The sequence below is a fragment of the Zootoca vivipara genome, chromosome 3 (genome assembly GCF_965207765.1).
Source record: "Zootoca vivipara chromosome 3, rZooViv2.hap1.1, whole genome shotgun sequence".
Taxonomy (NCBI): domain Eukaryota; kingdom Metazoa; phylum Chordata; class Lepidosauria; order Squamata; family Lacertidae; genus Zootoca; species Zootoca vivipara.
Genome location: NC_142586.1, coordinates 4905704 through 4932218, shown reverse-complemented (window position 1 = coordinate 4932218; position 26515 = coordinate 4905704). Strand labels below are relative to the sequence as shown.

Sequence of the window (26515 nt, the reverse complement as noted above, 5' to 3'; positions counted from 1 at the left end):
CCTCTGTGCCCTTAGGGGTATTAGCGCTTTTAGCCTGAGCATCACCAGTGTTACTTCCACCTGCTTGCCCCCTCCCATCTAGGACAAACAGACCATCAGACCCAACAGTAACGCTTACCAGCTCAGCCCCATCTCTGGCAATTTTGCAAACACCATTGGCAAAACGTATTTCAAAGCCCTCACGTAACAAGCAAGACACACTTAAAAGACCATTCTCCATGCCTGGTACAACATAAACATCAAGGTTAGTGTCTAAGCATTGCATATAAAAAACACCCTTGCTTTTAATTGTTCCAGAAGAACCATCAGCAAGATGCAGGCTTTTTTCATCTTCAAGTGGCCTGCAGTTCAGGATCTGTCCTGAAGGCGGTACAAGATGATGGCTGCTGCCTGAGTCGATAATAAAAGTGAAACTGTCCTGTCCTTTGTTTCTAACCGTTGCTAAGGCAGCAGAAAGATGTTGGCTGACAGGCTTATCTGTAGTCTTCCCACGCCCTCTGCTTCGGCGCTGCTGGCTGGTCCCACGACCACGTCCGCTGGGTTGCCTGGCACCTGGCTGAGTGACCTTGGCTGCTTCCGGAGCTGGGCAGAATCTCGCTACGTGCCCAGGCTGCTGGCACCGAAAACAAAGCCTTGTTGCGCACGCACTCACAGTGGATTCCTCAGTGCTTTTTACTGCACCCCCACTGGCTTCTCTGCGCCCACGGCCCCCCTTCTCAGCCGATTCTTTCTGGCGTCGCAGTTCCTCATCCGCCAAACAACCAGAAACGTAAGCAAGCGTAAGCTCATCTTCAGGCATTGCCTCAAACGTTAGGCACAAATGCTCATAGACGTTTCCCAGACTAGACAGCAAGATATAAACTTTTTCCTTCTCTTTGAACACAAGCTCATGCCGCTGCAGCTTATGGAATGCATCAATCACATTGCCAATGTGCTCCTTAATGGGTTGCCCTGGTCTCAGTCTCAACTCAAAGAGATGCCTCATAGCATGCAGCTTAGCTCCAGCTGTTTTTCTCTGATGGACCCTTTCCAGACTGTCCCAGGCTTGCTTAGCATTTTCAGCATTTTGCACATAGGGCAATTGCGTAGTATCACAGCTCATGGCAATGGCACACAGAGCCTTATTGTCTTTCCTGGTTTCTGCCGCAAACCTCTGCGCTTCAGCTGCTGAATTATCAGCGGCAGGGGTTGGAGGATTTGACACACAAGTCCACAAATCCTTTCCTAGCAACCACATTCTTGCCCTTTCTCTCCACTCTGCATAGTTGTCGCCATTCAACCTCTGGAACGGCACGACAAATGACTCCTGGAGCTGCTACGCCATCTTGTCCACCCCCGGGCTCCGTGTCCAGCACTGTACTGTACTCACTCAGAATAGCTGACGTTGCTCCTCTGGGTAGACTGCGGATCCCAGCCTCCAGTCCAGGGTCTTTCTGCTAGCGAGTGCATCTGTTAATTGCCGACTGCAAAACAACAGGTTTCTCCCAGCTAGCTCTTTACACCGGCTTTCTCCAAGGCTTTTACAGCTGCAATCACCTTTTATTGCTTTGGTGATTGATTAGGTTCAGGACCTCTTATCTCCCAGAACCTGTCATCCATAACCTGTGACGAATATAGGACTCCTTTGAGTTATTTATGACTCAATTAGGAGCCACTAAAAACCGCCCGGCACGCTTTCTCTAGCGCCTCTGCTCCGTAGACCCGGGCTGGCAGTGAAAACAAACAGCAGAGTCTTCTTCTTCTCACACACAGCGGAAACTTGTATAGCCGTTGGATAAAAAGCCTCTTAAGAACACACAGAGTCCAAGGTGTTCTAATAACTACTGAAGTTTATTTTACAGAGAAAACAACAAACAACCTGGTGAGCTCGCAGACATCTTGCGACCGTCTCCCAGGCAAAAACGAAACCAACTGATACACACAGAAACACTTCCAGTACATTCTGTAACATGATATCTTCCTCAGTGGTCAGGTGGACAGTACACAGTTAACTCTTTGGTTACTTGTTCCTCCTCACATTGACAACATCCTAATTGCTCTTTGGTTTTTGTGGGGTTTTTTTGGTCAGGCATGCGTTTCTTTTTCAAGCATAATAAAGACACTCAGCACTTTGTATCCCTTTGTATTTTTGAAATGAAAGTGCTCTAAACAAAGGAGGAAAAAGTACAGAGTTCTATGCAACTCCATTTCCTTCTTTCTCATGATATTTCACTCTGTAAAAGAGGGGATCATATGACAGACAATAACTAGTCACTGGAAGGAAGGAAGGATGTGTACCTGGGGCACCAGGGCGTCCTTCTTGTCCTTGTGGGCCAGGTAGGCCTGGCAGTCCTTGTAATCCTGGCAGCCCCGGAGATCCTTGGCTACCTTTATCTCCTTTGGACCCTGGCATGTCTAGCCCAGGAACACCCGGGTAGCCCCTTTCCCCTTTGATTCCTGGAGGTCCTGCAGGAATAAAGAGAAAATGATACAATGTGGCTCTTGATAATAAAATGTCCAACACAAGTAAGAACAAAAGACACATGGCTCAAAAATGTGGGTGGGGAAATCCTTGCTTTTGGAGTAATTGTGCTACCCTATCCATTTTTGTTCTCCTGCTACTATTCATGTCAGGTTACTGATGAATGTAAAGAAACTTATAATGCAACAATTATTGCAAAAGAAAAAAGTGTACAAACATCCATTATTCAAATAATAATAATGAAACAAAACTTGAATTTTCCTAAATGAAATCTTCTGTCAAATTTGAATGTATTGTTTTAGAAGAATGCTAAGACTGCAATCCTGTACACAGTTTCCTGGAAGTAAGGTCCACTGAATTTCTTTGGCGATCTTTTGTAGCCAAGTAAGATAGTCTTCCATGAACAGTGAGTTCGTAAGTGACTGTGCAGGCCAATTCTGGAGGGCTAAGGACTGCTGCAATACTGTAATTCCATGCATGTCTACTCAGACATAAGCTGCACATTGTTCAATGCGACTTACCCTTATAGGAGGAGTACATAAACGTTCTAAAATCAATCATCCTACATACAGTTTTATTCAGAGTGCTGACAAAACTCAGAAACATAAATATCCATACAGTTCCTTAAAAAGAGAATTGCACAGTGCACATCCAAATGAATGCATTTTGTTTAAATGTACGGTATATTACACTGTACATCTTACAAACATAAATGGAAATGGAACAATACAAAAGGAACAATTTACCTATTGGTCCTGGAGGACCAGATTGTCCTGGAACCCCAGGAGGGCCAGGAGGGCCTATTCCTGGTAAACCGGGGGAGCCCTGTAGACCTGGTATTCCAGAAGGACCAGGGTCACCTAAGTGGAAAGTCAAACAGTGATAGTTAACTTGGGTATTCCTAATTAGAAAGATTATTTGCCATTGACTCTTTACCCGCTGCCTTTCAGGAGAAGAAATGGTTTAGGAGTAAGCCCTACACAAATCTGGAGTAGAGTCCCTAAGGTGGTTGGATGGCACATTGTACCCCTCCTCCTGGCAACTTCTGCAGCCAAGCTGGCGCCAAACACATTGCTCTGCTTTCCTTTGGACCACAGCAGTGAGACCAAGACCTCCATACACTCAGGACCTCCATGCACACTGCCCAGGCTTGCACCCCAGGGAGGTCACTTTGGCACTGCAAACACAGCAAAAACAATGCAGGAGCTCCCGGTCTCTGCAGCCACAGCAGGTGCTCAGATTTTCCAGCAGTTTGACTTCACCCCCCGAGATGCACTCCATTGTATCTTGAGATAGATGGATGTCAACAACTCGTTGTAGAATGAATGAGTGAATTATTTATTTCATTTCCCATGAGGTATCCCAAGTGATTTACAATACTCCATATACCCTCAACGTCACTAAGGCTAAAACCTTACAAACACTTATTTGGGAGTCCCATTTAATTTAATGGAACCTACAACTGAGTCAATCTATTGTATAGAGCCAACATGGTGCTTCCATTGTTGTATTTTGAAAAATCAAATGGGAGAAAAAAGGTGCACAGACTTCCCTGAAGTGAAGAAAGAAGAAATAACAAGGGAGAGATTGAGAGTAATGTGGGAAATAAATGAGGTATAAGGCCACCCAGGTTATGTTTGGCCATAAATGTCACCTAATGTGAATTATTGATGGAGGGGGGAAACCCTGCATCATAACAATTTAGCTAGTAATGGCAAAACGCTTACCACGGGATCCTGGCTGGCCAGTCACACCTGGAAATCCTTTTTCTCCTGGTATGCCAGGCAAACCTCGATCACCTTTTGATCCGGGAAGTCCATCTCGCCCTTGTGGACCAGGAAAACCTTTAGGGCCTGGGAGACCTAATCCAGGTTCACCCTTAACATATTAGAATAATCATACATTATTAAAATGATAGCAAGCATCCCATCAACAAATAAGGACAACAGTGCAATCCAGAGAGGATTCTTACAGTGTCCTGGATCAAGTGGTGTGTAGGAAGGGCATTGGAGGCCCAGTTCCTTGCATGGTTGAGTCCAGAGAGTAGCAAGAGGAGAGTGTTCTTGTTCTGTGGGGTTCTGCAGGGCACTATTTAGTCTCTACTGCTATTTTACAGTGGCGGATGAGAGACAACAAACTGAGTCTGAATCCTGAGAAGATGGAAGCTCTGTGGGCAAGTGATTCCTGGGTCTGGAAGATAGACTAGTTGCATTCCAGATTGGATTGCACTTCTTCTTAAAGAAGAGGGACACAGCTTGTGGGGAGGTCCATCTTTGTCATCAGAGGCCCAAGTGAGCTAGGCCTACATTTACCAGCCCCATTTGGTATGCCACCTATAGATGAATCTGAATTGGGATAACCTAGCTGCTGCAGTCCAGGCATGGCTATCCATCACAATGGATTACTGCAACGTGCTCTGGATGCTCCACCTAGTGCAGAATGCAGCTGTGAGGCCGCTGATGGGGGTAAATTCCATCAGTATATTTTTGTAAACCCCTTTGAGGGTTTTCTCTCTCTTTTTACAATTAACCAGTGACCTCTGCTAAACATTTACACTAGCTGGCTATATCTTCCCGAGCCAGGTCCAAGGTTCTTGTGTAAAGTCCCAAATGAGTTGGGTTCACGATACCTTATGGCCTGACAAGAGTTATAGCTTGGCTCGATTACTGAGATAATCCAGTGGAGCACTGCTACTTGTCCCCCCTATTACAGAGGTTTGACTGAGTTCAGCTAGAAGCCGAGCATCTAGTCTAGCCATTTCTAGGCAGTGGGAAATTTCTTCCATCAAAGATTCAGCAGGCATCCTTTTTACTGACTTTCAGGTGTCTCCTTAAAACCTTTTTATGCTTATGGAGCTTTTTAAAACTTTCTTGTTTTGAATTACTATTTTGTATTATTTTTATGTTGTTTTATGTTTTATTGTCAACTCACAACTTGCACAGGGGTCATGTTCCAGTGATAGCATGTAAAGCCAAAATGGTATATAAAGGTAAAGGGACCCCTGACCATTAGGTCCAGTCATGACTGACTCTGGGGTTGCGGTGCTCATCTTGCATTATTGGCCAAGGGAGCTGGTGTACAGCTTCCAGGTCATGTGGCAATGGAACACCCAACAGTTCGTACCCCACCCCAAGCAAGGGGCCACCTGACATCTCAGAAGAGTCTCCCAGATCCAGTAAGCAAGGTGGAGAGCTTAAAAGCTCTTTTGGCACCAGGAAATAGCTTTTAAGCTTTCCATGTGTTTCATTTGTGCCAGCCAGCCATCAAGCATGTAAAGTTGAAACAGTGCAAATTAAATGCATGTAATTTACATGTATATGCCTAAAGTCAACGTGCAACATATGTGTGTGTGTGTGTGTGTGTGTGTGTGTGTGTGTGTGTGTGTGTGTATTCTTTATGAGTTAGCAGCATACAAATATAAATCAATAAATATTATTTAGGGGATCTTATAGCAAAATTCAATTCAAATGCTAATATGCCAAAAAGCAAACTACTTGGACATTTGGATCACCCCCCCCCCAAAAAATTATAAACCTATTCCAGGATAACTATACAAAAACTTGGTTAGACATAAAACAACAACAACAACCTTGAAACCTGGAGTAGGCTGAAGCTTTCATTTCTGGGGATTTCCACTATAAAGATAAACATCCTCCCCAAATTAACATTTTTATTTCAAATGATCCCAATACTGGGTAAAGCAGGCTGCCTCAAGACATGGCGAAAGGATATCTCCAAGTTTTTTATGGGAAGGGAGAAGACCCAGAATCAAACACCTAATTTTAATTGATATAAAGGACATAGGAGCTTTCCCCTAACTGATCTGAAATTATACTATGAGGCAGCCTGCTTCACTTGGTTAAAGGAGTGGTGTACTTTGCAAGACCCAGATCTCCTAGACTCAGAGGGTTTTGGTAATCAATGGGGATGGCATGCATACCTAATTTACGGGAGAGCCAAAATATATAGAAATTGTACGAATCATATGATCAGGAAATTGTTATTTGCAGTTTGGGAGAAATACAAAAATTTGTTAGAACCCACAGTCCCGTGGTGGACATCTCCTATAGAAGCCTCTGCAGTGAAAAGGAGAAATACTCAGGAAATCTGGCCTACATATAAAATACTCTTAAAGGAAGAAGACAACCAAATAAAACTAAAAAGCTTTGAGGAACTAAGAGAGTATATTTCCAATTGGTTCCAATACCATCAAATATTTGAGAAATTTAAACAAAAAGGTTTTGTTTATCAAGTTTAAATGTCAAACTTCAAGATTTGAATCTGAGCTAGTAAATTCCAAAAGCAAAGCCCTCTCTAAAATGTAAGGACTCCTCCTTGACTGGGAAGTCAAGGAGGAGGAGGTTACAGTGGCCATGGTCAAGTGGTTGCAAGACTTCGGGTATGCAATAACTATGTCCCAATGGGAATTTTTTGGAAAAATAATCGGAAGTTCACAGCTTGTTATATCCTAAGAGAGTTTTTTTAAAACAAAAAATGCAACATTGATGGTGTTTAATACCCTGGAAACTTTCTAAGATGTATAAAAGTGTCCCAAGCGATTGCTGGAGATGTGGAGAAAAACCAGGCACTTTTTACCACATGTGGTGGCAATGCAAATAAAATTAAGGCATTTTGGGAAGACAACCACTTAGAATTGGAAAGAATGTTAAAAATCTCCTTCGACAGAAAACCAGAAGCTTATCTTCTGGGAATTACAGATTTGGACATTCCTTTAAAAAAAAGATATCTTTTTATTTGCCACGGTTGCAGCAAGAGTTCTAATTGCTACAAATTGGAAATCTGATAAACTTCCATCTACACAAGAATGGATCCAAAAATTGACTGAATATGCAGAACTAGATAGCTTATCTGAAAAAATAAAGAATAAACCAAAACAGACATTTGTATCAAAATAGGAAGTCTTTAAAATATATTTGAAAAATGTTTACAGTAGCTTGAATTCTGTTGCAGCATTTGACTAATTTCAGTAGTAGCCTTAAAAATGATGTGAGACCTAAGACAAATTAAGAATTAGTTAAAATATGATGATAGTTTGTATCGGCAGCAAGTTATGTGTAATTGAATTAAGAAGTAGGTGGGAGGTCGGGCTTATAGTTAAAATATTATTTTTCGCTTTAACGTTTTGTGTTTTTTAGTTCTTTTATTACGATTTCTACTTGTTTTTCGTTTGGTAACGGTGTAACTGGTGTTGTATTTTTTGTGTATTAATTAAAAAATTCAAATGCTAATGATAAATACAGTGGTACCTCAGGTTAAGTACTTAATTGGTTCCGGAAGTCTGTACTTAACCTGAAGTGAACTTAACCTGAAGAGAACTTTCCCATTGAAAGTAATGGAAAGTGGATTAATCCGTTCCAGACGGGTCCGTGGAGTACTTAACCTGAAGTGTACTTAACCTGAAGCATACTTAACCCAAGGTATGACTGTATGTCTAATAAGCTAAAAAGTAAAAACAAAAACAAAAAAAACTGTCCACCATCTTTCTGCCATTCCCAAATCACTCGTTAATCTACTGTGAAGTTGTAGAATAATCACGAACTTTGTAATATCACAGAACCAAGGTGCCAGCAGAAGAAATTTCTCATACAATTTTGTGAGGGAGATGAAGAATTGATTTGGAAGGAATAAACATTTCCCATAGGACCTAGGGTGGGAGAAGATGCATCATGTCAGCAGAAGAGGCTAATGGAGATAGCAAGAAAGGTTCAGAAATTACTGGTAAACAGAAAAAATTGAGAAGAAGTTCCACCACTAAGGAAGTTCAGGGGTGGTAGCCCAGGAGATGGCATTATTCACGGGAGCCCCTAAGCTGCGGAACTTCCTCCCTAGAGATGTGTGTCTGGCACCTTCCTTATGTAGCTTTTGACATGTGGTAATAGTCATCTCCTTCCTCTCACCTTTGGCACTCTACTGTCAGGGTTGCGCCAGGCGAGCAGGAGTGGTGGCAAGCCCCCCTAGGCGAAGCAGCAACCACGGAAGAGTCTGGGGGAATGGAGGAATTCATACCTGGAGAAGACTGGTGGCGGCACTCCTCAGAAGAGGAAGAATCAGATAGGGAAGAGGGAAGACCAGAGCAGGAGGAGGAAGGAGTTGAGGCGGAATCAGGCCCTTGTGAGGAGAGGAGCCGGTGGGCCCCCTCCCCTCCTCCCTTCTCAGCTGTAGAGCGTAGAACTGAGAAACGGAGGGTACAGGTGAAGGCAGCTGCAGCTCGTAAAAGTCGTGGTGATGAGCTGGCTACTTAAGGAAGGCTGGCTGCCCCCTTCGCCAGCACCTGCAACTGCTGTGCTGAAGTGTGTGGTTGTCCTTGATCATCCTGTTCCTGATTCCAGTGTTCCTGACCTGTTAGCGCCCTAACATCCATGTGTGTGTGAACTCATCCTATTCTCTTGACTTAAAGTTGTCATAATTGATTTTAATATTGTATTTTAAAAAATTGTTTTAACCCGCCCTTGGATCTCATGGTGAAGAGTGGGTAAGAAATCAAATAAATCTAGCCCCAAAGTCCCTGCCAAAAAAGAAAAAGGAAAAATACAATTGTGCATGAAATGGAATTGGATTCTTAAGAGCTCCAACTTTGCCCAAATGAGACAGAGCTGGTGTCAGGTGAGAGCCCCACCATCTGGAGAAACACAAAGCATGCCTGAATAATCCAGGAGAGGTTGTCAAGCCATGCATCAGCAGTGCCTCCCTGGATGGCCAACGTCTGAACCTCCATGACTGCAAGTACCTGCAGCTATTGGTAGAAGTTAGATGAAGCTCTTAACAAATACCTTTTGTCCGTGTGACCCTTGTGCACCTGGTAACCCTGGAGAACCGGATTCTCCCTTTTCTCCAGTTACACCTGGTGGGCCGGACTGACCAGGAAAACCTACAAAATCAAAGACATGATAATATGACTCAATACGCAGTTAAGTTAGAAATCCAGTTTTTAAAAATACAGGGAATTTAAAGCAGTAATTTAATCTGTTTTAGTATTTTAACTTGTATGTTTTAAAGTAGGGTTGTAAATATTTATTGCTTTTACTGTTTTATCTTTTGCAAACCACTTCAAGTTGTTGTTGTTTTATAATCAAGCAGTGTATAAATTCTATTAAATAAATACTAAAACAGAGAGGGTGCTTGGTATCTGACGGAGTACCTACTGCTTCTACATCAACCTGCTCATTTTTAAAGACAGGGGCGGGGAACCTTCCCCCCCCCCTGCCTAGAAGAGCAGTCTGCCAGGGCTGCATACTATCGGAGGGTGCGACCCAAGCTAACCCACACTCTTTGGCTGCATTCACACATCACAATAATGGACCAATGTCTTGCCTTGGTAATGGACTGGATGAGAGCCAACAAACTGAAGTTCAATCCAGATAAGACAGAGGCACTGTTAGTGGGTGCTTCCCCAGACCAGATTGCTGGGAGGTGATGTGCTCTTGAGGGGGTTACACTCCCTCTGAAGGAGCAGGTAGGTAGCTTGGAGGTACTCCTGGATCCTCTGCTGTTGCTTGAGGCTCAGGTGGCCACAGTGGCATGTTGTGCCTTCTATCAGCTTCAGCTGGTGGCCCAGCTGCACCCCTATCTGAACAGGGGTAGCCTAAATTCTGTTGTCTAGGCTTTGATAACCTTTAGGCTGGATTACTGCAATGTGTTATACATGGGGCTGCCACTAACAATAGTTCAGAAACTTCAGCTGGAGCAGAACTTGGATGCCAGGATTGGTCACCATGGCAAGGCAGTTTGGCTCAACTGCACTGGCTGCCAATTAGCTTCTGGGCCCAATCAAAGTGTTGGTTTTGACCTATAAAGCCTGAAATGGCTCAGGACCACAATACCTCAAGGACCACTTCTCTCCATATAAATAGATCTGGACTCTGTGTTCATCATCTGAGGCCCCCTTTTGTGTGCCTCCTCCACATGAGGTCCAGAGCGTGGCAACACAAGAACAGGTCTTTTCTGCAGTGGCTCCCTGTTTCTGGAATGCTCTCCCCAGGGAGATTCATCAGGTGCCTTCCTTATATATCACCGATGCCTCTCCCACTATAAAAACTGAGACAATGGCCTTTCCTGTCAAAGGAACAACAAGCATTGCATCACTCTTGCTTCACTGGGTGGCTGCAACAGTGGTAGACACATTAGCTAAGATCACTGAGAACTGATTGGGAGAAGAAAGGAGCTTTGCTGGCAAAGCTGATCTCTTTCCTTCAATTCTATGCAGATACTGTGACCTGAGCCACTTCTTTCTCCTGTTCAACAAAGACTGTTGGCTTTCATACAAACGGGGGAAACAAACACTTCTGACAGGGAGACTGAGCAGCAAGCTTTGCTGCAACACAATCCTGACAGTCCCAGTTGCAATGCACTGCAAGGAAAAAATCCTCGTGCTGGCAAAAAAGGGGCCAAATATAAACCCAGGAGAAAAAACAGGGACAAATAGTAGGAAACTTTTCTCTTTTCTTTTCTACAATGGGAAACAGGGAAGGGCTCTCCTCTCCTGTTCCTAAACCCCCTCTACTTATTATTATTACGCAGGACAACAGACAGAGACAACAACTACTGGCAGAGGATTTGAAGCAACCAAAACAATCAGAAACCACTCTAAAAAGTGAAAAAGGATTAAGTTCTGCAGAGAATAGGAGACCCAACCTATACAATCAGAGGCAGGGAAGATCTGGAGAGCAGGATGGCTCCTCCCCCTGGAAGAGGAGGCAATCCTTTTCAGGGGACCCTGCCTACCCAAACCCTCCAGTTGGAGGAGCCATCCACTCTTGCAAATCCACCAACTTCTGAGGGAGTCGGTTACACTGTCTGACAGTTCTTACCATCAAAAAGTTCTTCCTAACGTTTAGTTGGGATCTCATTTCTTATGACTTGAATCCATTGGTTTGTGTCCTGGAACAGGAGAAAATAAGCTTGCTCCCTCTTCCATGTGACAGCCCTAAAGATGTTTGAAGATGGCTATCATATTTCCTCTCAGTCTCCTCTATTCCAGGCTAAACTCCCTCAAGTTCCTCATAAGGCTTGGTTTCCAGAATCTTGATCATTGTTCATAAAAAAGAGGGGGGGGGGATGAGATTTGTCTGGCATGACTTGTTTTTGAAAAATCCATGCTGGGTCTTAGTAATCACAGCATCCTTTTCTAGGACCTTTCCTGGTATCAATAAGCTCACCAGTCAGTAATCACTTAGGTTTTCTGTTTTCCTCTTTTTGAATATGGGGACATCATTTGCCCACCTCTGATCTGCAGAGGCCTCACCTTGTTCTCCAAGAATTCTCAAAGATTACAGACAGAGGCCCTGAGGTTAAATCTGCAAGTTCTTTTAGTACCCTTAGATGCAGTTCATCAGGCCATGGAGACTTGAATTTGTTTAAAGTACCTACGTGTTCCTTTACCACCTCTTTTCCTATCTCCGGCTACAGTTCCATCCCCACATCATTTATTCTGTTATTATTTGTTCCAGAACAACAGTTTTAGTCTTCTACCTTTCCCTACATAGCAGGATTTCCTAGATTTACACCACTCTCAAGAAGCAGAGGTGCTCTCCAGTTGTTAAACGGCCAACCATGTTTTACTACAAATAACATTTTACATTATTTAATTTTTATTTTATTATTTATAGGCTTCCTATCGGATTACGCCTTCTCTTACAACCACAAAATAAAGCATAACATACCTGGGAGCCCTGGTGAGCCAGGAAACCCTATTCCTGGTGGACCTGTCTGGCCTTTTTCACCAGGCAGGCCAGGCCTTCCTGGGATCCCTGGATCTCCCTTGTCACCTGTGCATTTAAAAACAAAATGACCCATGTTTAGTTCTAACCAGTGCTTTTTTGGGGGGGAGGGTACGCAGGGGTATGGATACCCCTGAACATTTTGTGAATCTTTGTACTTTTGTCCATTTACTATATTTATTTCCCCCAATTTGAGCTATAAAATTGTGATTTTCTTGAGTCAACATGAGAGTACCCCTAAACACATTTTAAGAAGAAAAAGTACTGGTTCTAACACAAACAAGAGAATTTGGGTGGAACGGGAGAGCTACAGAACAATTCCCCACATTAATATGAGATAAACTACCTTGGATGCCCTGAATTCCAGGGGGGCCAGGAATACCAGCTGCTCCTGGAGAACCAGGCAGAGAAATGACACGCCCAGCTTCACCTTTGGGTCCTTGTAATGCATGAAAAAGATACATGCTTGTTAATTTGCTATGTTATCACTCAGTTGCTTTTCATAATAAGTACCAGTAACTTTATCTCAAGAATATACTCTCCTACATTTAATGGATGAAAGAGGAAGAAGAGAAGAGTAACTCAGGTTGAAATCCTAAACATACATACCGGTACTAGGAAGTAAGCCCCACTAAACACAGCAAGACTTATTTCTGGACAAACATGAATAGGACACCCAGCTAAGAATAACATTTTACCATATTGTTACACTATTACTAGCACATAGTCATTTTGATTCTTTTCCCAAATAAGCTTTCTGGCATTTTACGTTGGTTCTTTCCCCCCAAGAACACCAGCAAATAATGTTTTAAGTTGCTTCCCTATATATAAAGCTGAAAATATTATAACACCTACACATGAATAGAAGTTGTGAGAAATAGACTATTTTTTTTAACCTGTGCATTTTTGTTCTCTGCGGTGCTACCAAGGCTTTCCTTAACCTGGGGGTGGTCCCTCCCTCTGGAGGACACAAGATCACTTGCTCAAATTCTTCTCCAATGGGAGAGACCACCTTGTCTGGTTTGTGGCAGCTGCTATGAAGAAGTGGTTACACTCTGAGAGAAAAAATAATGTTTAAAATTTAAACTTAGTTATAAACATTGCTGGGAGGGGAAGTTTTAACTGTGTGAAGAGATAAATAATAGCTCGCTTCTGACCGAAACAAAGAACAGTCTTCAATGGCCAGATCAGAGGGCAGCTAGAGCAAGAAGTGGCACTGAGAGACTCTGCTCTACATGGCATACGTCAAGGGAAGTCCTCTAGGAGAATAAAAGTGTAAAGAGCCTATTAGCTGTGCAAAGGGGTAAGAACTAGAGAAATAATATAGCTACTTCTCTGAAGCAACAGTCTCAGTCTGAAAGCAATAACATCATTTAAAAAAAGCAAAATTCAAGTAAGAGTAACCTATTTTTATTTTTTCCAAGTCTTTTTTTGAATTAGATTTTTATTTAACTTTTTCATAATACAATAAAATAGAAGCAAAAAAAATACAAATAAGGATAAATAAAATACGGAGTCTTCTCTAAAAGTAATTCTTATCCCCACAGAAGAAAGTAAGTAGCTCCTCGCAGCTCTCACATGGGCTCTTTCCTTTCTCCTCCCAGCCTCTCAACTGGGAGACCAACATTTTCCTGTCTCTCACCCAGGGTCCTCCATCAATCATTTCCCACCCTCATGAGTCAGGGGCGTAGCAAGGGGGCATAGGGGGCGCTGTGCCCCGGGTTCCACTCTGGGGGGGGGTGACACTTGGCACCCCCTACGAGCGAGCAGCCAGCCGCCGCCCGGTAAAAAACCTCGCTCGGCGGCTGGCTGTTCGCTCACTTGCTCAGCGCACGCTTTGCTTCTTTAAGCAGGGGGCCCTTTCTTCTTGGTTCCTGCTGCTGGGCAGAGCCAGAAGCAAAGCCACGCCGGCCAAGCAGCTCAGTGTGCAAGCTGGCTGCAGTGTCGAGCAGTGTCTTTTTACCGGGAGGCTGGCGGCCTGGGACGGCACGCTGGGTGACAGGTTCGCTCCTGGGAATGGAGGACTGGTGGCCGGTGATTGATTCTCTGTCTCTTCGCAGCTCTCGCTGCTCCCTTTACCCTCTGCAGCTCCTGCCGGGAGATGGTTCACAGCTTTGTTTCCCCTGATATTGGCACTTTAAATAATCAAACCATTGGAACAAAATAAAAAGAATCCTTCCAGTAGCACCTTAAAGGCCAACCAAGTTTGTCATAGGTATGAGCTTTTGTGTGCATGCACACTTCGTCAGATACACTGAAACAGAAGTCACCAGACCCTTATATATAGTGAGAGGGTGGGGAGGGGTATTACTCAGAAGGGTGGTGGGAATGGGTGATAGACTGATAGGTGTGGAAACTCGTTGATGACTGTTAACGACTGCAATTGGTCTTACAGGGAAAAGCAAGGGGTGAGATGGCTAAAGACAGCTTTATCATGAGATAAGAATCCAATGTCTTTATTCAGACCAGGTCTCCCTATGGTCAACTTCTCCAGTCTATTTCTGAAATTCTTTTGTAATAAGACAGCTGCTTTGAGATCTTGTATAGAATGTCCTGGGAGATTGAAGTGTTCTCCTACTGGTTTCTCTGTCTTGTGATTCCTGATGTCAGAATTATGTCCATTTATCCTTTGGCGTAGGGTTTGGCCTGTTTGTCCAATATGGAGAGCTGAAGGGCACTGTTGGCATTTGACGGCATACACAATGTTAGAAGATGAGCAATTAAATATTCCTGAAATGGTATGTTGGATGTTGTTGGGGCCAGGAATGGTGTTGTCAGGGTGCATGTGGCAGCAAAGTTGGCATCTGGGTTTATTACAGGCTCTGGTACCAGTGTCCATGTTAAGTCTGGTGGTGGTATTATTGTGGGTGAGGAGGTGTTTAAGAGTGAGTGAGTGAGAAGAAAGATATTTCCCCTCTGCTTCTCTGCTGAGACTCTCACTATCGAGGAGAAAGGGCAGAAATGCGCTTGGATCGCTCTCTCTCGCTCTCCCTCCCCCTGCTCTCTCCATTTCTATGAAGGCTGCAGACCCTGAGTGCATTTACTTTGACGATTCAGGCTGCATTCCTTCAAAACTCCTTTACCAGGGAATAAGCCCCGCTTGATTTCAGTGGGCTTTGCTCCCGAATAGACACGACGAAGGAGGATTGCGGTCTGAATCCTGGATCATCTGCCCATCCTAATCGCTTCCGAAGCTGAGTGGGGGAGGAGGCTGTGTGTGCAAGCGGGAAAGTGAGAGTGCCGGAACGACACTTTCGTTCCCACTTTCATTGGGCGCTTTCCACAAACGTGGGTTTGGAATGCTGCTCCTGTGACATCCCGCGTGTTTGCTCTTCCCCAAAGTGGTGGGGTTAAACCACTGGTTAAGCGAGTCGAGCGGCTGAATGCCAGAGCAATAGCAAAGTAAAGATTCCCAACATCTAGAAATCTCCACACACACCCCCCCCGCAAGGGGGACTCTTTCCGCGGCTCAGCACCCCGCCCTCCTCTGCCCTCTCCGGTGCCTGTCCCCACGGTCGTGGGGGGTCTGGGTGGGGTGCGCACTCTGCTCGTGCTCAAGGGCAGTGCAGTCCAGCCTGTATGCCATAGTTTATCTGCTGTGTGTCTAAATCGGTGCATTTGTCTGTTCTGAGTGTCACAGGATGGGTTCTAGGATTGTTTATGGAGGTGTAATTCTAAAGTGTCTTCTGGCACCTTCTCCCTATCCTCTTTCAACACACTGCATAATTTTGTGCATTTTATCGTGTCTTCCTCCCTCATCTATTTTTCAAATTTGAAGAGCCCCAAAAGTTGTAGGGGAGTTGTTCTAACCCCTAGTCACTATGGTTGCCTTTTTCTGCACCCTTTTCTAGCTATGAAATATATTTTTTGAAATGTGTGAATCAGAATTGTATATAATATTCCAAACGTGGTTGCACCATAAACTTGTATAAAGGCAGTACAATATTGGCAGTTTTATTTTGATCTCTAATACAGAATCCACCTCTTTCGCAACTGTTACACACCAGCTCAACATTTTAACTGAGCTCCCCACCACAACCTCAGTACCCTTTTTCTGGTCAGTCATCACTAGCTCACCATTGGTGTGTATAATTTTTGTGGGTTTTAATTTTTTGCCTTACTATGCATCAGTTTACACTTAAACGGAACTGCATTTGACATTGCCCTGTTTGGAGAAAGACCTCTTTGTGATCCCTTTTTCTTTTTACCACCCTGAATAATTTGAGTCCAGGTCATTATGAAAAAGCACAAAATGGATCCTTGAGGGAGCCTCACTTCTTACATACATCTGTTGTGAGAACTATCCATTTACGTAGTCTACTTGCTGCTTCCTTTTTTTTTTAACCATTCAGTGATCTATCAGATTATATGTCCTATTATCACCTCTAAGTTTAATCAGGAGCCTTTGGTAACGAAGCTTTTGAATGGCAGATTTAAAAAAAACACATTTGGAATATAAAATAATCCATGTTTTGTTGGAATATGTTGCATTGTCTGATAATTGGATTAAATTTTATATAAAAGCTACACCATAAATATAGCCTTCTGCCCAACATCCTCAGTTAAGTAAGACAGGTGCTTACAGAAAGATGGAATCAATATGAGCTTCATATTATAGAATTTGATCAGGATTACAGTTACATATGTGAAGCACATGGAAAAATCAATAAGTAGATAAATAGGTACCGCTCCGGTGGGAAGGTAAACAGCGTTTCCGTGCGCTCCTCTGGTTTCGCCAGAAGCAGCTTAGTCATGCTGGCCACATGACACGGAAGCTGTACGCCAGCTCCCTCAGCCAATAAAGCGAGATGAGCGCCACAACCCCAGAGTCATCTGCGAATGGACCTAATCGTCAGGGGTCCCTTTACCTTTAAACATTATTTGGGGATTTAATTTTGGCTCTTCGCTATGTATCACTTGAACAAATAGGCCTGTGGTAGCAGAGGGATTTGAGCTTAAAATTTTATTTCATATAAAGTTATATAATACTGTGTGGACTTCACCCATTCTGTCTTTCCAGATTATATTTATAATTGCTATTTCTCAACAGATGCACCGTAATTTTATGCTTAGAAAGTGCTTTAGGGTAGTTTTTGTCAGGGTTGAGAAAACATCAGAGTAAATCTTAATGCTTTCATAAAGAACAGCCTTCGTACTAGACTAGAGGGAGAGGGATGGAGGAGGAGCCAGGCTGCAAGCTTATGCACACTTGCAAATCACACACCCTTTTGCCCACGCAGACAAAACAGCTCTGGCCTTTTAATTCGACATGATCAGCAGCAGAAAAATACAGTGCAACATTTTCTGTACAAAGAGCTTTTAACGGTATCGTATTTTTCCTTCTTTTAATAATTTCAATTGGGGGGGTTGACAAAAAAATATATTAAACCACAGAGCCTAGGGCTTGCCGAGCAGAAGGTCGGCGGTTCGAATCCCCACGATGGGGTGAGCTCCTGTTGCTTGGTCCCAGCTCCTGCCAACCTAGCAGTTTGAAAGCACGTCAAAGTGTCTCAGAATCATTCATTTCTATTTCCCAAGCAAAGTCCAATTGGTAAATGTCAATCACATTTTTTCTTTTCACTTTATCTCCATTAATTCCTGCCACCATTACCATACTCAGTGATAATAAATTCTCCCATCCATGTCCATTTAAAAATCTCTCCACTGTGGTCACATATTGGGCTAATATTCCATATTTTTTATTATTGTACATCCTTCAGTTCATGCCCAGTTTTGTATGCTCAAATTCCATTTCTTCTTGTATTTCCATTTCCTGTTGTATTTATGATAATATCCTGATCTCCTCTTCTAGGACCTTCCATTTTCATTTTTTCCAATCTTTTCCCCATAAATTTAGTACCATCATTCTCTGAATTTGCTCCAAATCGTATGCAAAATAAATTCTTTCTGCTAGAACTGAAAGACTGATGTTTTCCCAAAGTTTTTTTTTATCTCAACTCCATCAATGTAATATCCAGATAATTCTCCTTTCATCATTTGTGATATTATCTCCTCCTCCTCCAAATCCTTGTATGGAAGGCATTTCCATTTCAGTATCTGTTTTCTTGAATTAAGCTATTCCATGCCAATTGTTAAGTAGTCCAGTTGGCAGAACATGAGCCTCTTAATCTCAGGATTTTTGGTTCAAGCCCCACATTGGGCAAGATTCCTGCATTGCAGGGAGTTGCATTAGATGACCCTTGTGGTCCCTTCCAAGTCTACAATTCCATGATTCTGTGATCATCCAGTCCTTCCAGCTTTTCATTGATTTGGTCTGAAGCCTCTAGGTAGCCTCCATTTCCATTTTCCATTTCATATATCTGTGATTCATTTTCTTTCCCCCTTTCAACAACTCTTTTTTGAGAATGCAGGACCTCACTTCTCCTTGCCTGTTCACATACTGGTACCTTGTACACTGTTTTGTGGTTTCAGAAGGACTCCATGGGATGGTACCTTATACTGAGTCAGACTATTCGTCCATCTAGCTCAGAATAGTCTACACTGATTGGCAGAGGCTCCCCAGGATTTTAGGCAGGGTTTTATTCCAGCCCTCCCTGCAGATGCCAGGCATTGAAAGTAGTCATAGAAGGCTACAATTCATCACCATGGGAGTTGTCTTGTAGTGTCCCACAGGGGTCCAGGTTGTTCCACATGCTATTTAACATATATACAAAGCCACTGAAAATATTCACCAGGAGATCTGAAGTGCCATCAATATGCAGATGACACGCAGATAGAAATGACTGTCCATGGAGACAATTTGGAAACTTCAATTGGTTCAAAATGCACCAGTCAGGTGCCATTTAGATCTAACATAACCCAAACAGCTTCACTGGTTTTCAGTTTCTTTCCAGGCCCAATTCAAGATGTTTATGTTGGGGTTTAAAGCCCTAAATGACTTAGGCCCCAAACACTTGGAAGACCACCCCCTTCACTTCAGCCACCCTCAAGTGGTAAGGAAAGCAGAAGAGCCCTCTTCTTAGCTCCTCCAACCTCAGAAGCTTGAGGGCTGGTTGCTTAGGAGAGACTCTAAGTTGTGCAGCTCTCTCCCCAGAGATACACCTGTCACCTTCATTATACAGCTTTCTGCCAATGCTCTTTACCCTGGCATCTGACACCTGAGATATATATTTTAAGGACACCTTGTTTTTCTGATTGTAAGTGGCTTTAAACTGTTTTTAACATTGTGTCTTAATTGTTGCAATCTGTCCCAAGAAGCAAGGATGAAGTGGGTATAAAATAAATAATACAGTGATACCTCGCAAGACCAAATTAATTCGTTCCACGAGTTGTTTTGTGTTGCGATAATTTTGTCTTTCCAAATTTAATCAATGTGTTCCTATGGGGAAAACAAAGTGCAAAAAAAGGCGCCGACTCACCCGCCATGGCCGTTCTGGAAGTTTTTAAGGCTCTGGGGAGGGGGAAGCAGGAGGAGGGCCAGAGAGAGGCTCCCTCCCTCCTTCCCCAACAGCCGGACCCTCGCACCCAGACAGACAGCCCATTCGCGCGCAGGCAGGCTAAAGGTGAGTGAGGGGGGATCTGGCTGCTGTGGAAGCCGGGCGATAGCGGGCGGCGGAAGCACGAGGCGGCCAGGCTCTGGGCGATGGCGGTGGCGGAAGCGCAAGGCGGCAGGACTTTCGTCTTGCAAAGTTTTCTATGGCATGGCCATAGAAAACGTCGTCTTCCGAGTCTGCCAAAAAAATTCATCGTCTTGCGATTTTTCCATGCCACGAGGCTTTCTTCTAGCGAGGTACCACTGTAGTTGTACAGGAAACTATCAGACACTCTTACTCTTAAATGTAAAAATCAAAAGGTAGCACTTTTAGAATTGGTTGTGAAATAATGGAAAAACCTCAGCCCTTGCTTTTCCCCCCCAGGACTAATTGCAGTCATCAGCAGTCATTAACAGCCATCTACAGGTTTACCACTCCCATCAGCCCATCACCCATTCCCACCCACCCCCACCACCCTCTGTATATATATAAGGGTCTGACACTTCTGTTTCAAGTGTATCTGAAGAAGTGTGCATGCACACGAAAGCTCATACCAAAATAAAAACTTAGTTGGTCTTTAAGGTGCTACTGAAGGAATTTTTTTATTTTGCTTCGACTCAGACCAACACGGCTACCTACCTGTAACTGGAAAAATTGTGTTAGAATGATTTAAGATGATAAAGGAAAATTGCCTAATTTAGATTTAATAAATGGACCCAATGTGGGGGGAATCGAGGAAGTCCACAATGTCAAGTTAATGTAAGGATTGATATGTTTTTTTCTTTCTTTTTCTTTTTTTCATTATGTTTTATGTTTTATTTTTGCTTTTTTGTGTTTAGTTTTTGTGTTGAAATGTTTGAAAATCAATAAATATTATTTGGGGGGGAAAGAGATGGTTGGACAATGTTCTAAGCTACGAACATGAGTTTGACCAAACTGTGGGAGGCAGTGGAAGACAGGAGTGCCTGGCGTGCTCTGGTCCATGGGGTCACGAAGAGTCGGACACGACTAAACGACTAAACAGCAACAACAACCATCAGTTTTGTTACCTGGAAATCCTGGTGTGCCGGGAATCCCTGAAAGACCTTTGTCCCCTTTATCACCAGGTGGCCCAGACGGCCCAATCCCTGGGGAACCAGGAAAACCTCTGTCTCCACGGGGTCCTGGAAAACCACTTATTCCTGGGAGGCCACGCTCTCCTTTTAACCCAATTGTTCCCTGGTTTTAAGAAAACAAGAAAACAATAACCTCTTTGCCTTACACATCAAAGGGTAAGATTTTATTTTATGATATTGCATTAGTTTAACCAAGGTAGCTGGATTAACCATTACTATAAACAAGCTCCAGCCACACTGGATTATGAATAAATGTTTTCCAATGTGCATAAATTCTGTTCCTGAAAGGGGATCATTTAAAATTACTTGCTGCTCAGAATATAGTTGCCCCTCATTACAAGACAAAAGCAACTAGGTTTCCAGTAGGGATGTGGCTGAGACCCATTTTGTTATGCTTGGAAAAGAGTGAGGTTGAAAGGGTGGGATGGATTTAGATTGCCTTGGAAACAAGCTAAGGTATCCACAGACTTTTTAGGAAGAAAGTAACAGCTTGTTTTCAAGATGATGCAACATAATCCAAAGTGCAGGTTGAGAGCTCAGCCACCACCAGTCTACAGATGTGGGTATATTTAGAATATTTGTAGCTATTCTTCATTTAAAAGGGATCATATGTAGGATGTAAAGCCAACACTGTGCCCTCCAGATGTTGTTGGACTACAACATTCATCATCGCTGCCACTGTCCTGTTGGCTGGAGCTGATGGGAAGTTCAACCATATCTATGGAGCCCTATGTTGGCTACCCCTGATGTACAGCCCCATTTACAGGTGTCAGGGACTGCTTGGATGAGGAAGAGTGGTGGAAGCTTCCCACTCAAGAGACCCCCAGAGGAGGGCACAAGTTGGGAGGTACTAGAAGCAGGAAGCTTGAGGGATCATGAAGAGGCAGAAGCAGGCAAATGGCCCAGAACAGGGCAGAATGATGAGGCTTCCAGTTTGGATGCAGGTTGCAACAGAGACAACAGAGGGGAGCCAGGTCCTACATCTCTCCATCCTGACAGCTCCTCTGCTGACAGCTCTCCGGCCCCACTTACCCCTAGGATGTTACATGTTGCCGAGCAACGAGCCAGACAGGCATAGAGAGAGGCTCCTGGGGCTCGCTGTAGAGGAAAATTACAGGGAAAGAGCCCTAACTCAGAAGGCTCGAGAGCGAAGGAGGGGCTGCATGCCGGTTCGAGCAACTTCTTAATTAGGGGAGTTTGTGTTTATGAGCCTCCTTGTATTTTTCCTTTCCTTAACACAGAAACTAACTGCCAGGTAGCCCTGCGTCTCCCTCTCTGACCTGCTCTTCCTGTCAGCCCTTGGACAACCAACCGGTTATGCAGTTTGCCATAAACTCATCAAACCTACATCTTTTGTGGTAATGAGTGACAAAGGTTTGGCTGTCACAGAATGTCGCAGACTGGGTGAAAGTGTGACATCAGGGCCATTGCACAATAGATACATGTAGTAATAAAATAAGAAGAACAAAGTGTCAGACCCATTCTTGAAAATATCAACATGGGAAAAAAGTAAACTCAGGTTAACATTGATGTTTAAACACAGTAAGTGCACCAAAAACGTTGAGAGCTGCCTAGTCTACTTCCAAGCAGGTATTGTTGCAGGTATTCTGCATTGCATGCAGAAATATTGTAATGGGATTTATCTGCAAGAGCGTTCCAGTGAATGAGAACTGTAACATGGAGTGTTGCTATCAGATGTGTGTAAGAAAGATAGGGTGAATGTGCAGACCTCTTGTGACAGTAATACCCTACAGTTAATATAGTAGACAGTAGAATGGACAAACACAGACATACACCTACCGATGCACCTTTAAGACCTGGGGCACCTGGCAGGCCATCCCGCCCTGGGCTTCCTTCTCTTCCAGGAACACCTGGAGGTCCAGGGTATCCTGGATCTCCTTTATCACCTTTTAAATCGGAGTCAAAAAAAACATCTCCAGGTTCCCCTTTTGCTCCTGGGCTTCCTGCCAGTCCAGGTACACCTGGAGGTCCCTGAAATAACATTATAGCATCATTAAATACCTAATAAAATATACAGTACTTTAATAAATCAGGGAAAAAAACCTAAACCACCCCAGGTTTTAGTGCAAGATATTCAGGTGACAAATAATGAAATGCCTAGATTGCTCATATTCTGTTTTTCTGTGTGCATTGCTATGAAATAGACCTTTAAATTTCTGGAGAACCATGAGAATCCTGAGTTCCGGCAGGAATTGGAAAGGACGTCCCCTGGATGCCTCTCCACTCGATGATCCTGGATACTCCTCCCCCTCCCTCTCTTGGTTCTCTGATGCTGCCAGAGCCCTGGCCCTCCGTCTTTCTGAGCCGTTCCCTCTCTTCCCCCTCCTCACTGCTGTCCACCTCATTGCTGGAGCTGCATCGTAAGGGATACGGAAGGGTCGTTCCCTGTACGACCCTTCCGTTACAGCAACTTTCCCCGAGTGTAAAAATACAACAACCACAGATTAAAGAAAAATCTGTTGCCCTTTCATAACATTCACAATCAGCTGCCAGAAGCAAATGTAACAGCCAGCCATTTAAATAAGGTCCAAAGTAGGCCTAAAAAACATTTTGCTAAATATCCTTTCTGTAATTTCCATCACAATTATTTAAGCATGAATACCATAACTGAAAAGACATGCACATGAAAGTAAAAAATACTGTTCTCCTAAGACATGATGTGACAAGAGAGACTGTTCTTACTTACTATGAGTGGGATTTATTATACCCAAGGACACGGCCATCAGAGAAGAATGGGAAAACAGCTCCACCATGTGGCTAATGGGCAAAATTATAAGCTAAAGTAAAAAAAATTAGTCAACTCCTCCCTGTTTGATCTGGATCTAGTCATTTTTTTTAATGACAAGACAGAAGCAAGAGAGCTTATACTACAACTGACATGAATGAGCATAATTAGGAAAAAACCATGAATGCCTCTTTGAGGACTCCTGGAAAGAGGACTCAGAGACTGGAGACACAGAGTGAAGAGAATAGATAGGTCTGCAAAGCAACAGCAAGTAGGTCTGGGTGGGGTTTGATGGCAGTATCCATGGGTGTAAGAAATCCTGTTCAAGGTAAGCCAGAATGATCTCTTCTCTTTATCCCTGTAGAACTGTGATCGGAGAATGGGACACCCCAGAGCCGACTGACCCCTGATTACTGCTGTGCTGCTGCTGCTGAGGTGCTTAGAATGGGCTGGAGCACTGGCCAGCCAAAGGTTGCCTCTGCAGAGGCATTGCAATCTATCTTGAAATGCTTGATAAAGGCCGATGAACCAGAACAGGTGGAACAGGTCACCATTCAGCAAATCTCAGAAGGGGGAGCATTCAAGGAAAATGCAGCGGAAATCGCTGCCGAGTGAGCTAGGATCTGGGGGGGGGGGGGCAGCATGAGTTTGTGGAAGACATGGGTAAGGGACATGCTGCCCTTCAGCCAGCAGGCTAGCTTTGCAGTGGACACTCTCTTTTCTAGAGGTGGTGGGCGGAAGGAGATGAAACGGGAACTAGTGAAGGCCTTTGGCCTGTTGATGCAGACTTTTAGAGGGCCTCAGGCATCTAGTGAGTGCCATGATTTTTCTGATGGTTGACTAGGTTGGGTCAGAAAGATGGAAAGATCATATCCTGTTGGCAATTGAAGGAAGACAGAACCTTTGGTTTGAAGGATAGGGTGATGCCCCAGACTACCTGGTTGCAATGAAAGGTGCAATAGTTGTGGTGCACCAATACAGTGTTTAGCTCTGAGGTGCAGAGTACTATGGTGATGGCCACCAGTGATAGCATTTTGAAGAATATAATGTGAAGTGGAATCAACTTAAGTCAGGGGTCAGCAAACCTTTTCCAGCAGGGGGCCAGTCCACTGTCCCTCAGACCTTGTGGGGGGGGGGGACTATATTTTGAAAAAAAATCTGAATGAATTCCTATGCCCCACAAATAACCCAGAGATGCATTTTAAATCAAAGGACACATTCTACTCATGTAAAAACATGCTGGTTACCGGACCGTCCGCGGGCCGGATTTAGAAGGCGATTGCGCCACATCCGGCCCCCGGGCCTTAGTTTGGGGAGCCCTGACTTAAGTGGTTCAAGTGGAAGGCTCTCAATTGCTGACAGGGTGGTGTATAGGTCTGAGGACAGAAATTAATGCTGAACCAGAGGTGAGAGCAGAGTTGCCCCTCTGAGGATGCACTTCAGGAAAGGGTGAGATGAGTTGACTTCCAGGAAAGAAGATGGAGGACTAGACATTTTCTGTCAACAGCTCAGAGATAATTATGTGGTGATTCTTTTCTCTTTTTTATCTTCCTTTATATTAGTTTGTTTTTTATTGCTCTGTATCATGCTCTGGTCCATGGGGTCACGAAGAGTCGGACACGACTAAATGACTAAATGACTAAACAACAACAAAATCATGAAAAAGTTTCAATAATTTTTTTATGGGGGGAAAAGGACTATGAGATTTTGGGTAACAGCCTAGAGAGGGTGTATGCCTGCCTTCAAAAAGTGTTCAGTCTGAGGACAAGCCATTCTGGAGAAATGGAGATGGGAGACTATCATTTGCTGTTTACCCAATGACAGTTCCATGGGGATAAGAGAATAGGAATTATATACCAAATAATAAAATACATTTCCTTAGCTCATTTACTGAGATGATGTACCTTGAAACCAATTACAGTTATAAAGCCATGATCTTATATTATATGCTGCTGAAGAAATGGCTGAGAAATATTTGGATCATTGACTTACTGTCATTCCTGAAATACCCTCAAATCCAGAAAGGCCCCTGTCACCTTTAGCACCCTTTGGTCCTGCAACACCTTGCAAAGAACAGGAAAAGATAAATGTAACTTACAAGTATGAGAGGTTCTGCTAATAAATATTTTTCATGCCATTTGCTCTTTTATAATTTGATATTCTAAGAAAATTCATTTAAATATATAAAATATTTCCAGAAATAGAGAAAGCCCTGTCTATTACAGTGGTTTCCAACCCGTGTGCCGTGGCATCCTAGGGTGCCTTGGATGATAGATAGCCAGGGGTGCCATGGGCAACCCTGCCCTCTGGCCCTCTTTCCTTCCTTCCTTCCTTCCTTCCTTCCTTCCTTCCTTCCTTCCTTCCTTCCTTCCTTCCTTCCTTCCTTCCCTCCCTCCCTCCTCGGATGTCCTCTTGCTTCTCTGTCTCCCAACAGCTTGCACAGCTGTTTGTTGAAGCAGCCCTGGCTACAAGCTCCCCAGGCAAATGTTGCCTCTGGGGCTGGTCAGGGGGTGCTTCCCAGCCCCCTGTGGGGCAGTGTGAGGAGGCACCTCTCTTTGGGGTGGGGTGGGGCAGCTCAGAGAAACAGCTTGTGCACATGCGCAAGCGTCAATTCCAGCGCACTTCCGGGTTGGAGGAGGCCCATGCACAGGCGCACAAGCTATTTCCATTTTTCCGGCGACCCGGAAGTGCGGCGAAAATCATGTGTGCGCGTGCGTATGGACGCATGCTCCTGTGCATTCCGGCCCGCAACACAATCGGCACTAGCGGCACTGGCCTGCAGCGAGATAAGTTTGGGGACCCCTGTAATAGGAGGTCCCTGTAATAGGAGGGCATTCTCAATCCTTCAGGAAACACTCTTCTAATCTGAAGAAAGAAGAGCTGAATTGTACTTTGCTGAACTTTTGATGGCTCTGTTGAGGAGGTGCTTCCAGATCAGACAGGAAAGATCAAGGATTTCCTCC

At 43.9% G+C, this 26515-nt stretch overlaps 1 protein-coding gene across 1 annotated transcript in view; it reads right to left on the bottom strand.

The window, feature by feature from the left end:
• The window catches only part of COL4A1 (collagen type IV alpha 1 chain), a 170389-nt gene that overhangs the window by 61741 nt on the left and 82133 nt on the right, over positions 1–26515 (bottom strand). Inside the window, exons 24-32 of the mRNA XM_035110373.3 lie at positions 25545–25615; positions 22607–22798; positions 20741–20909; positions 12545–12637; positions 12142–12246; positions 9253–9350; positions 4189–4339; positions 3208–3321; positions 2278–2445 (exon numbers count right to left, since the gene is read on the bottom strand). Coding sequence (XP_034966264.1) covers positions 2278–2445; positions 3208–3321; positions 4189–4339; positions 9253–9350; positions 12142–12246; positions 12545–12637; positions 20741–20909; positions 22607–22798; positions 25545–25615 — 1161 coding nt within the window. The remainder of the gene's footprint in view (positions 1–2277; positions 2446–3207; positions 3322–4188; positions 4340–9252; positions 9351–12141; positions 12247–12544; positions 12638–20740; positions 20910–22606; positions 22799–25544; positions 25616–26515) is intronic.